This window comes from Salvelinus namaycush, chromosome 36 (genome assembly GCF_016432855.1).
Source record: "Salvelinus namaycush isolate Seneca chromosome 36, SaNama_1.0, whole genome shotgun sequence".
In the NCBI taxonomy this organism is placed as follows: domain Eukaryota; kingdom Metazoa; phylum Chordata; class Actinopteri; order Salmoniformes; family Salmonidae; genus Salvelinus; species Salvelinus namaycush.
Genome location: NC_052342.1, coordinates 14,976,706 through 14,990,013, shown reverse-complemented (window position 1 = coordinate 14,990,013; position 13,308 = coordinate 14,976,706). Strand labels below are relative to the sequence as shown.

The following is a 13,308-nucleotide window of genomic DNA, read 5'->3' as shown; positions in this document are numbered from 1 at the left end:
CTGTGAGGACAAAAGGCACATTCTGAAAAACTGTCTATACATGTATATGTTTTAGTCTACCTGCATGTGAGATATGACCCCTAATTTCTCTATCTTGGAGCTGAAGTTAGTTAGCCAGTCAAACAATGTAAAATTCAATTGCTCATATCTTCTCACAATCATATTTATTCATTGTGTGCCTAGCTGAATCACAATAGGCCATAGTAACTTCAAATGAAAGGACTTGTAGTTGGTGAAGACATTGGCGAGGTCCCCTATCCCTAGGTGACTATCAACTCCTCTTCCACTCTTGCCTGGCAAATTTAACCAGAAATAGAACTATTAAGGCATAGAAGGAGAAGAGAGACAGGGCAACGAGCTCTGAAGCCAGTATGGCCCAGCACGACTTGGGCCTGGACCTGAATGCGTTTGTGCTCATCTACCTGCAGGAAGTAACCCCCTCTCAGCCGCCCCTCCTGGAAACAGCGGTAGACTCCAGAGTCGGACAGAGAGGCCTGGTGGATGAGGTAGCCGTTTCTCCCATATGAGATATCCAGAGAGTGGGAGCTGTTCTTCTGGAGAGGGTCCAGCTGGGTTAGAGGCAGTGCATCTCGTTCCCAGTATACAGGGCTGTGGGCAGGGAGGTCAATAGAAAGAATATAAAAGATATTAAAACCAATACTGCAATGTAGTAACATTGTTAGACTGGTAGTTGGATCTGAAATATCCAGTTATACTTTGATAACATACATGAATCATCCATAAATGTGTCGACTGATTGGTGTGTAGTAGGTCGCTTATTGTGAGCTTAAAGAGCCCCTGAAGTGGAAACGGGCATCAGCTCACCTGTACACAGAAACAGAGGGACACAGCAGCACAGCAAGGAGGCTGTGATGTCAACAGGCTTCAGGAGTGACTGATGGAGGATCCGTGGAGTGGGAATATCATCATAGTCATGCAGACGAGAGGTCGGACAGTCCTGGCGACATGTTTCTATGATGACCTCTTGGCCCAGGACAATGGAGAAACCTTGTAATTTCTCTAGACGTCTCTGAACCACCCCAGACTGAAGGGCCGCACCCGGGATCCCCTCTTCTGTGCTCACATTGAGGACGTGTACATAGCAAAACCTAAGTAGAACAAAGGAAGTTAGGAAACAGCACTTCTAGTGGCTGTAATGACACCACACCTCTCACTGTTACAGATAGAGAAATGTAAGGAAACTTAAACCTGTCTGCTGCTCTTGCATCTGAGGCAAATCTCTACTCCCACAGGTCAAACTTTCACTTTGTCATGCATTAATGGCAATGGGACAGTGTGAAAATTTTCCTTAAATAGAAGTAAGGATTTGTCTCCAATGTAACTACACTCACCCAATCCTCTCTCCAAGTTCCCCACAGCAATTTCAACCCTGCCACACACCCCATACTGTGAACACCTTCCCCAGCCTCACTTAAGTTCTCCCTGGGCAATTGCCCGTGGTGGGATGCGTGGGATATCTGCACTTCACTAAACATCCTGCACCTCAAACTGAGCCAGGGTCACATCCCCCACCTGGCAGGTATGGAGTCCAGAGTCATGAACCCAGGTGTCAGTGAAGACAAGGTTATGCTCTCCACCTCTGAGGCGTGACTGGAGGTCATTATCAGTCGAAAACTGCCAGACGGTCGCTGGCCTGATGTGGTCAGGGGTTAAGGGTTGCGCATGGGCAGAAAGAGAGGCAGGAGGTTCACTGGGGAGAATGCTGAGTTTAGATGCGAGGTAAGTCCGGTGTCTCAAAGGCGGAGGCAGGAGCCTGAGGGCGAGTCTGGCTGGCCACCATAAGGGATGATTGAAAAACCTGTACACACCCCCTGGTTCTATCCTGACCAGAGCTCCGTATTGGATATTGGAGTATAGTCACAGAGCCCTCCATAGATTGATGTTCCTTCTTTGCCTGTTTGGAGCTCTCTGCAGACTCAAGCCAAACCTTTGCCTGTTGGTTTCGGAGTGCTCCAAGTCCACAGCAGGTAACACTAGGGGAGATCCACTCTTTCACAGTTGGTGGTGTCAGCAGACTGGTGGTGGCTCTACTGGTCTGGATCACTATTGGAGATGAGCTGTAGCCTGTGTCCTAGATTCCCTGGAAGGTCCACTTGATCAAAGGGTGTAGGGAAGAACCAGGGCAGACCAGAGTGGCAGGGTTAAGGCTGAGTAGGGCCACAGTACAAGTCTTCCCAGTGCCACACTCAACCAATGTGGCTTCAGAAGGAGAAACACTATGCCACACCCCAGACAGGAGCATGACCAATAAGCTCACAACAGCACAATCCATGGTCCCGTAGGGCTATCTTCAAGTATTTCTATGTCTGATATGTACAGAGTTGAAGTCGGAAGTTTACATACACCTTAGCCAAATACATTTAAACTCAGTTTCACAATTCCTGACATTTAATCCTAGTTAAAATTCCCTGTTTTAGGTCAGTTAGGATCACCATTTCATTTTAAGAATGTGAAATGTTTGAATAATAGTTGAGAGAATTATATATTTCAGCTTTTATTTCTTTCATCACATTCCCAGTGGGTCAGAAGTTTACATACACTCAATTAGTATTTGGTAGCATTGCCTTTAAATTGGCCTAGAGGGGAAAAGATGGGAGAAATAGGATGGAGACAAGTTTAATTATAAAGGGTCTACTAAGCAGGGGAAAATGTGTCCATACAATTAAAAATAAATTCTACATTTAGTATAATTATCGACACCTACATAATTTCACAATTCCACTTAAAATCATTTCACAATACCTTTGAGCAGAATTCCACTTCAGTACCAACCTCTTGTGCAAGGAAAGAACACGAGGCCTAGAGGACGGGAGAAACAAGACTGGGATCAGTTGGATTGAAAAGGATACAAAAATAAGATACTAAGCATGGGCAAAGTATGTCAAATGGGATTTAAAGTAGGGGAGGAGGATTGGCAGAATGTTCTTAAAACATGTAATCCACTGTTACATTTGATAAATGATACTTACATTTACATTTAAGTCATTTAGCAGACGCTCTTATCCAGAGCATCTTACAAATACTTCTGTATAAATGATCAATTAATGTAACATTACCTCCACATATCCTCATTGGACAGTATAAGACACCCAGGCTTACTTACCTCAGAACAGCAGTCTCCTACAGTACAGTATGTCCACAACACCTATCCACAGATCATGGTTCTAACAACCTACAAAAAGCAGGTGCTAAGAACACCAGGGCTAATATTGTCATAAATGCAAGAGCAAAAGCCAAAACATTAAATATATTTAAGAGAGTGACGGTGAAGAACATGGTAGGGCATCTAGTGGTTGAGAGATGGGAAGCGTCATTGAGCAATTAAGCGCTTTCAGAGATCACAAGAGACTACATTTTGAACTTTGCGATGGCAAATGTATAAAGTAGGTAATTTCCCCCACTACTTTGAAAATAACTAAACACTAAAACGTATTTTCAGTAGAATGGACTGAAATGGCATAGATTAATTTAGTGCTGATGCATATTGGCTTCCCCTGACTACAAAGAGTATTGTCATGAAGGGTCTACAATAACGAGGAAAGATGGGGAAAGTTCAAAGTGCGATATAGTTCAAATCAGTTTATTTAAATGCTCTGAAATCAAAATGTCATCTGTAAAGAAAAGAAAATGATACATAAACGCAGCTTTGGGGTATCTTGGTATAAAAATCGGCATATCATTTAGCAAAAAATGTCTAACAAATCAAATCTACATTGGTAGTTAAGTTAAATCACTATGCCGACAGTTGCGTCGCAAAACGTCTTGAATACCGGTAAGTACCACCCACAGCCAAGACCAAACCAATTAAAGCGAAGTTATACTTAACACGTTATTGTGTGGTTTATTTCTCAAACTGTAGCTAGATACAGCTTTAAGTATCTGAAAGACATCGACAAACTTCGCAACATTCAGGTTTACCAAAATTACATAAATTGCTTTAACTATTATTCAAATATTCCATTCATAAATGTCACAGTTTAGGTTCATCCATTAACATTACACTATGAAGGAAAGAATTAGGCCTATACAGAGCCCTTAGCTGTAGGGCATCAAATAAAATAGACTAACACCTAAGAAATGCAAAAAAATAAATAATAGTAACTGCCTTCCTCCTATGCCCCAAAAAGTTAAATGTCAAACAAAATCAAGCAGAAAAAAAAAAAAGTTAAATTCAAGCAAGAGGACGAAACCGAAGACATAAAGCGTTTTTTTTAAAGTATGGAGTGACCGCAAGCAATAGTGTCTTCCAGTAAGTCGCAGGTGAACGCAACGCAATCCGCCACAGGCGAAAGGGGGTATAGCGCCACATGCATCAGGAGACAACGACGATCTTGGCGGATAATTTAAACCTGGAAAGAGAGCAAACCACACAAGTCAAAGCGCATTGTACTCATGGATGAACGCGCTCAGGTTCAGAAAAATGTCCTGCATTCTTTATAAAGGCATATTACGATTTGACATTGCTCAATTCCCTGTCTCTGATATCTCACCTTCAGTCAAATACCAGTGTGCGTTCAGTAAGAGTAGCGTGCAGGAGGCAGTGGAGGGACCCTGTCAGCGTAGGGGTCCCTGGTACGTGATAGGTTGTACATTGCAGGCCTGGACAGAGGAGAGAGCCGGAAGCACTCATAAGAGTAGCCGTTACCCATGCGGGGCATGGAGGGAGGAGAGGGTCTCCTGATGGGACTGCGGTCACGGGCGTAGGAGGAGGACAGAGGTGGGGGGAGGTGACGCTCATACCGGTCGAGAGAGGCCGCAAGGCGCGCCCTAACCATGGCAGAAGGGGGTGGTGGTGGGGGTATGGAGCCAACGCGTCTCTCATCTCCATAGCCTGAGAAGCCACCGTAAGGGGCAGGGCGAGCTCTGTACTTCTCATAGTAATCCACCACCGCGTAGCTTTCCCTCTCGCACTCATAAGCACGCTCTGGGGGGTATGGGGCTCGTCTAGGGGAAGGGGGTGAAGGGAGGCCAGGGTACCCCCCTGACATGCGACCTCTGTAATGAGGGGGTTCCGGCTGCCCCCTGTCTGCAGGGTAGCCATGAGGTGCTGGCCAGTATGCACCACTATTTGGTGGGGGGCCGTAATCCTCTTCCTCCCGTCTGGGACGTCTTTTTGATATCTGAACGTGAAGATGTCTGCCTAAAGAGGAAAACAATGATTACCAGTCAGACAGTGACACACAAAACTATAGTCCATATTTAACATTGGGACTTCCCAACAGTTTAATAGTGAATATTAAATGAGGGTCTTTGTTTCTAACCTTGGTATTCAGAGTTGTCTAATCCCTCTATGGCATCCATGGCCTCATCGGAGTTGGACATGTGGACAAAAGCAAAGTTTTTGACAACAGCACATTCTGTAACTATGCCATACTCCTCAAACAAGGTGCGGATTGCATCTTCATCGCCTTTCTCCACGTTAGTCACGTGAAGTTTCACCGGACCCTGGTTCTTTCCCCTGCTTGGCTCCACATTGATTGGCCTGCCGTGAAGCTTTAAGAGGTGCAGGCTGCGGATGGCTTTGGTGGCAGACTTACGGTCATCCATGTGGACGAAGGCATAGTTTTTGAACTTCGCACATTCTGTCACTGCGCCATGTTGAGTAAACAGAGCCTCGATCTCATCCTTCTCGACCTCGTTAGGGAGGTTTCCAATAAAGATCTTCACCATATTTGTGTCAACGCAGAGCCTGTGAGAGGAGAGGCATGTCAATATACCAGTTAGCTGCAAATTAAGTCATGATGGTGAGAGTGGGCAAACGTGAAAGGAAATGATTAACGTTAGACGTTACCTAAAGTTAGCAAGCTAACGTAGTTTAACATTTTTTTTTATTAACACAAATACAAAAAAACTAATATACAAACAAGAGTACATAAACCTAACATATGTATTACATATCAAGATTAATTTTCAATTTGTTAAATACTTTTATGGTGCGTATTTCTTTTACATTTACTGATCATTTCAAAATAATATTTCAATTCTATCTTAAATAATGTGAAGAGGGTTTTGTTCTCAGCCCACTTCATTTTATGGACAAAGAATCTTCCATAAAAGATAAACAAATTAACAATGAAAGTTAAATCAGGGTCCATATCATTTGGTTAAAAATAAAACATAATATCAGAGTCTTTCAAATTAACATTAAAAGTTGTTTATTTTAAAATAAAATCTTCTAACTCACACCAAAATCTTCTGACATAAGAGCAGTCCCAAAATAAATGGTCAAGAGTCTCTGGGTCACAATCACAAAATACACATATGTTATCAATAGCTATTTTAAATCTGTGTATAATAAATGTCTTTACAGGGCAGATTCTATGAATGAGTTTGTATGATACTTCTTTCACCTTATTAGATATACAATATTTACCAGATAACAATGAAACTTTGTTCCAGTTCACTTGTCCTAGGGCTGCATTCCAGTTCACTTGTCCTAGGGCTGCATTCCAGTACATTTTAGCAGAGGGAATAGTAACATATTGACAGTTTCCTTATATACATGTTATTACATTTTTTATATAAAATGTCAATTCCTTTTAATTGTATTGAGGCTACAAAATCATCAACAGTTGCACTTGGAGTATTGTTATATTCTCCTAAAAGAAGAATAGCACCTTTAGGGACAGCTCTAACAACAATTTCATACTCCTCGGGAGTGAATGTAACATTGTGTGTTCTAATAAATTCTGGATAATCATATAGTTGTCCATCATTATTCAATAATTGTTTAACCTATGTCTTTATTATTCCAGATTGTATACCTATGAGGGGAAAGTTGTGTTTGTACATGAGGTTCCAAGTTAGAAGTACTTGTTTATGAAAGTTTGCAAGCTTAATAGGGATTTTACCCATATCAAAGTTGCATTTGAGTAAGAATTGTAGACAACCAATTTATTGGAATATTAAATTAGGGATGATATTCCAGATGCAATCCTTATTTCTTAAATAGTTTTGTATCCATTTAATCTGAAATATTATATTAGAGGTCTTAAAATCCAGAGCATTCAACCCTCCCTCACCTTGGGTGCTACATATTACCGCTTTTCTTAAATAATGAGGTTTATTCCTCCATATGAAGTTAAATAATTTAGTATCAACCATTTTAGTTACTGACAGAGGAACATCCAAGGCAAGGGAGGTATAAACTAATCTGGACAGACGTTCAGATTTTGATTAAAGTACACGTCCAGATAAAGAAATATCTCTTAATAACCAGAAGTTAAATCTCTCTCCAATTCTCTCTACAATAGGAGAGAAATTTAAGTTGGCCCTTTCTTTCTTATCTTTGATAACTAATACCAAGATATGTGATCACATCTTCTACAGGGATATTACATACTGAGTTTTAGTCACATCTTTTCAACGCAAATAATTCATATTTCCTAATATTCAGAGATGATACATGTGTGAAGGCATTAATACACTCAATAGCTTTGACTTCTTATGATCTTTCAAAAAAATTGTGGTGTCGTCAGCCAATTGTGAACATTTTCTCTTTGTCTTGTATCTGAATACCCCTAAAACTATCCTTATTTATATGAAGTGCCATAACTTGTGACCAATAAAATAAGAAATTGGGCATCCTTGTTAAATTCTACATCTAATGTCGAATCTTTGTGAAGTTCCATGGAGTAATTTAACAGAGGTGTTAATATTATTGTAGTGTCTTAATTACACTTTGAAAATATTGACCAAAACCAAAAAAATTCAAAGAGTCTCAAAAAGAAAATAATGTTAAACTGTATCAAAAGCCTTGTAAAAGTCAACAAATAAAATAAAGCCATCTTCCATAATGTGCTCATTGTAGTCTATCAAGACCAATACTAGTCGAATATTATTACATACATGTCTGCCCTTCATAAAACCATACTGGGTATCGTCAATTATTTGGTCAAGACCTTTAAGTCTTTCTGCAAAGATGGATGCAAGTAGCTTTCCATCATTGTTCATTAATGTGATTGGTCTTCAATTTTCTAACATCATAGAATCTTTGTTTGGTTTGGGTATTACAGAAATTAGGCCTTGTGTCATAGAAACAGGCAGGACCCCTAAATCAATTGCCTCCTAAAAACATTAAATATAAATTCAATAATATCCTCCTGAAAATATTTATAGATTTCACTGATAATGCCATCATTCCCTGGAGATTTTTTAATTTTTATTTTTTTTTAAAACTTGCTGATAATTTTTTTTTTTTCAATGATAGAAATAATTTCATCAAGAATTTGGGAAGTCTTCATCTATTAATTTTTCACAGTCTTTGACAGAGTCTAGAAAGGCAGATATGTCACTAGTAGGACAGGTTACCATAGAATTCTGAAATCTCTTTGGGGTTTTCATTTTCTTTGCCATCTATATTGAGCTTATGAATAGATGTAAATTCAGAATTTTTTCTTTCTAAATTGTAAAAGTATTTTTTTCACCTTCCTCCAACCATCTCCTTCTTGATCTTACAAATGCCCCCTTTGCGCTCTTCATACATTCGGTCCATTTCTAGTTGTAAAGAGAATAACTGACCCTTTCCTTCTTCATCAAGGTCCTCCATAGAGATAGGAGAAATTATTTCCTTAAGTTTATCTTCCCTAAATCTTTTAAGTTCAGCATTTTTTTTTTTAACCTCTCTTCATGGCTGTGTGTCTTAATTCATACTTCATTAATTCCCAATCTTTCCCATAAGACTTAAAATAGTTGGCCTTTCCTCCAATTGTCTTGTATAACATCTTTGGCATCCATCTTGAAATTATCATCTTCCAACAGTCTACTATTGAGTTTCCAATAACTCCGATTAGGTTTAACTTCAGATCCATTCATATTTAAAGATAAGAATATAACTTTATGATCAGTAAGAATAGATGGTTCAATTGATACCTTGACTACAGAATTATCTAATGAATTAGAAATCAACCAGAAGTCAATTCTTGACTGTCTGGACATGTCCTTGTTACTCCAAGTGAAGTCCTTTTTATCAGGATATTTGGATCTCCAAATAGAGACTAATCCAAGAACAAGACATAGATTATTAAACTCAGGACTAACTATGCTGGATCTGTTGGGAGGGGATATCTGTCAATCATCACATTAGATACAGAATTAAAATCTCCAGCTAAGAATTTTGATATGCTGAAATACACCTATAACTCTATTAATTTCTTCTTCAAAATCTTGAATTAATATCCTGTTTTGTTTGTCGTTGGATGTATAAATATTCCCTAATAAAAATATTTCACTGTGGAAATGTAATGTTAAAATTAACCAACGTCCAGAGTGGTGAGTCTTACGACTTATGACCTTCCCTTTAAATGCACCTCTTAAAATTGCTACACCAGCAGAGTGGTTGTTGCCATATGATAACCAGATATCATTACCCCATAGATTTTTCCAAAAAGATCGATCGGAAGAACAAGCATGAGTCTCTTGTAAAAAAGTAAGTCTGCATTAAACTGTTTGCAATACAGGAAAATAGCCTTACGCTTGAGTAAATTACGAATACCCCTGAAATTAACTGAACAAAGAGATAAAGAAAATCTTCAACCAACAACCTTGTTATGCTAATATAAGCTTTTCCTAAGGATATGTAACTCAAAAGGATTTCCATCCCATTATTAACCTACATTTGTTTTATTATATATATATATATATATATATATATATATATATATATATATATATACACTGCTCAAAAAAATAAAGGGAACACTAAAATAACACATCCTAGATCTGAATGAATGAAATATTCTTATTAAATACTTTTTTCATTACATAGTTGAATGTGCTGACAGCAAAATCACACAAAAATGATCAATGGAAATCAAATTTATCAACCCATGGAGGTCTGGATTTGGAGTCACACTCAAAATTAAAGTGGAAAACCACACTACAGGCTGATCCAACTTTGATGTAATGTCCTTAAAACAAGTCAAAATGAGGCTCAGTAGTGTGTGTGGCCTCCACGTGCCTGTATGACCTCCCTACAACGCCTGGGCATGCTCCTGATGAGGTGGCGGATGGTCTCCTGAGGGATCTCCTCCCAGACCTGGACTAAAGCATCCGCCAACTCCTGGACAGTCTGTGGTGCAACGTGGCGTTGGTGGATGGAGCGAGACATGATGTCCCAGATGTGCTCAATTGGATTCAGGTCTGGGGAACGGGCGGGCCAGTCCATAGCATCAATGCCTTCCTCTTGCAGGAACTGCTGACACACTCCAGCCACATGAGGTCTAGCATTGTCTTGCATTAGGAGGAACCCAGGGCCAACCGCACCAGCATATGGTCTCACAAGGGGTCTGAGGATCTCATCTCGGTACCTAATGGCAGTCAGGCTACCTCTGGCGAGCACATGGAGGGCTGTGCGGCCCCCCAAAGAAATGCCACCCCACACCATGACTGACCCACCGCCAAACCGGTCATGCTGGAGGATGTTGCAGGCAGCAGAACGTTCTCCACGGCGTCTCCAGACTCTGTCACGTCTGTCACATGTGCTCAGTATGAACCTGCTTTCATCTGTGAAGAGCACAGGGCGCCAGTGGCGAATTTGCCAATCTTGGTGTTCTCTGGCAAATGCCAAACATCCTGCACGGTGTTGGGCTGTAAGCACAACTCCCACCTGTGGATACCGGGCCCTCATACCACCCTCATGGAGTCTGTTTCTGACCGTTTGAGCAGACACATGCACATTTGTGGCCTGCTGGAGGTCATTTTGCAGGGCTCTGGCAGTGCTCCACCTGCTCCTCCTTGCACAAAGGCAGAGGTAGCGGTCCTGGTGCTGGGTTGTTGCCCTCCTACGGCCTCCTCCACGTCTCCTGATGTACTGGCCTGTCTCCTGGTAGCGCCTCCATGCTCTGGACACTACGCGGACAGACACAGCAAACCTTCTTGCCACAGCTCGCATTGATGTGCCATCCTGGATGAGCTGCACTACCTGAGCCACTTGTGTGGGTTGTAGACTCCGTCTCATGCTACCACTAGAGTGAAAGCACCGCCAGCATTCAAAAGTGACCAAAACATCAGCCAGGAAGCATAGGAACTGAGAAGTGGTCTGTTGTCACCACCTGCAGAACCACTCCTTTATTGGGGGTGTCTTGCTAATTGCCTATAATTTCCACCTGTTGTCTATTCCATTTGCACAACAGCATGTGAAATGTATTGTCAATCAGTGTTGCTTCCTAAGTGGACAGTTTCATTTCACAGAAGTGTGATTGACTTGGAGTTACATTGTGTTGTTTAAGTGTTCCCTTTATTTTTTTGAGCAGTGTATATATATTGGTCATAAAGTTACCAAAGTGTTCTTGTGGGAGACATTGTGTAGATTTTACAATAAGCAGTTATTGACCTATAGTTAGTGTTTAGTTTACCAGTTCTCAGGTCAGCCTTTTCTCATTCAAGTGTGTGTGTACATTTTTATAATAAAAGGCTGCTTTTCACCTGGTAATCAGTTTTTTGGATTGACAGTTCTGTTCGAGTTAAGACTCTGGCTCTCACTCAAATGTTCTGATTTGGCCGCATTTCTTTCCCAACGATGATCACTCTGGAGGGGCGCAAGTTGTGAGCATTGTTGTCCGTGCTCACCACATTTTCATCACCCATTGCAGTATTTTCCCCCACAGTTACATTCTGAAGAGGAGTACCCAAAATCCTACTATCTTTTGTGGTTAATTGTCCATCTGACGATCTCTCCCATTTCTTTCCTTCTGGTCGTGGCAGTTTCCATGTAAATTCGACAAGTACGTTTTTGAGCTAGCTAGCTTATCAAGTGTTGTCGCAAACTTAATTTTAGAGGTGAGTAACTTGCAAAAAGTAATCAATTACGTTGGTAAATAAACTAAGCCATATTCATACGGGGTTTTATGACCGTAGAAATAATCCAATGGTCATAATTGGGTAAAGAAATCCAATAATTCCTTCAACTACCAAAACAAATTATCTGCATTGACCGCCATCTTGTGCGCCAGATTAGCAAACTAACGTAGTCTAACTGGCCCAACCGTTACCAAATGCTACCTAGCCAACAAACTTTGTTCAATGTGCAAGTTCAACACATTTCTAAAGCCGGATAAGCTGTTGTCTAGCAAGCAAAGTAGTAAAGCCGGACGAAAGTGGAGCGGTTAGCTGGCTAGTTATGGAATACCGAAAAAAAGCCAAGACTTCACTCCATGACAGCATCCACCGCTATGCGGCTAATGTTAGCTAGCAAATCTACTACTCTAACATTAGCTAGCCATGCGATAGCTCAATAACGACACAAATACGAATGTCAAATTCATGTAAAGCAAATTCAACTAGTTATTTTTACATAAAACACTTCGAAATAACGAATACATTACCGTGGCAACATTCATTAGCTAACAAACTCACCTTACTACTAGGATGACGACGAAACAAAATATCACCTCACGTCAGTTTTCTGACCGAATGCGACATGGCCCGCCCACTAACAGGTTTGATTGAATGGCCTTGTCTGTATTCACTGGTAAACAAGTAGTTTGATTAGAGAAACTGGTAAAACGAAATGAATTTAACAAAATCACAACAAACTGGTTTTCAAATAAATCTTCAGGAAGCCAGGGCTGTGTTAACACAGACAGACCAATTCTGATCTTTTTTACACTAATTGGTCTTTTGACCAGTCACATCAGATATTTTCACATCAGCTCTTTTTCTCAGAGCTGATCTGATTGGTCAACAGACCTATTAGCGAAAAAAATATCAGAATTGGGCCACCAGTGTTAACCTAAGTCACTGAATTTTGCTCTTCTTTTTAAACTCATGTTCTGCTCAGTGCTAACCAATATAATTGCTCACACATCTCGGTATACGTACACACAAATAATACATTTTCAGACAATTGAAGTTAAAACATTGTATTATTTACACTCATATTATATAAAGCATAGGCAACACATGTCTCCCCCAATATTCAGAACAGGTCGATTCACCCACCCCCCCCCCCAATTATTTCTTTATTGCAGGAAATTAGCTTTAATGGTAATCTTTGGGCACGAAAAACGGTCCAACTCCTCTTTCAAACATTTCAGGCAGAAATGGGGTTTGCCTTTTTGCAGCTAGTCAGTAACTTCTCCAGTATGTGTTGACATAATTTGATAGGATTTGTTTTTGGATGGAAGCTGTAGAGATCAGTAAGAAATATCTTATTCATCCCCCAAAATGTTAAGCATTAAATGACCTGGGCCCAGTTTCCCAAAAGCATCTTAAGGCTTAGTTCATTGTTAGAGCCTTCGTATGAGTGTCATTAAATCACTGAGCGGTTTCCCAAAATCATCATAATTA

General features: G+C 40.4%; 1 protein-coding gene across 3 annotated transcripts; it reads right to left on the bottom strand.

Annotated features, from left to right (window-relative positions):
• Positions 1-147: 147 nt before the first annotated feature.
• Positions 148-12,454, bottom strand: LOC120030635 (RNA-binding protein 4B-like). 3 transcript variants are annotated; one of them, XM_038976070.1, is made up of 7 exons: positions 12,376-12,454; positions 5,283-5,710; positions 4,512-5,161; positions 2,764-4,370; positions 826-1,109; positions 423-609; positions 148-293 (listed from the first exon to the last, which is right to left on the bottom strand). In XM_038976070.1, exons 2-3 carry the CDS (start codon positions 5,689-5,691, stop codon positions 4,536-4,538), a joined length of 1,035 nt encoding a protein of 344 aa, XP_038831998.1. In that variant the 5' UTR covers positions 5,692-5,710; positions 12,376-12,454; the 3' UTR covers positions 148-293; positions 423-609; positions 826-1,109; positions 2,764-4,370; positions 4,512-4,535. The 3 variants fall into 3 exon arrangements, with proteins under 3 accessions (XP_038831998.1, XP_038831997.1, XP_038831999.1); XM_038976069.1 differs by having other exon boundaries at positions 148-609; XM_038976071.1 differs by lacking the exon at positions 12,376-12,454 and adding an exon at positions 11,446-11,734 and having other exon boundaries at positions 148-609.
• Between the last annotated feature and the right edge of the window lie 854 nt (positions 12,455-13,308).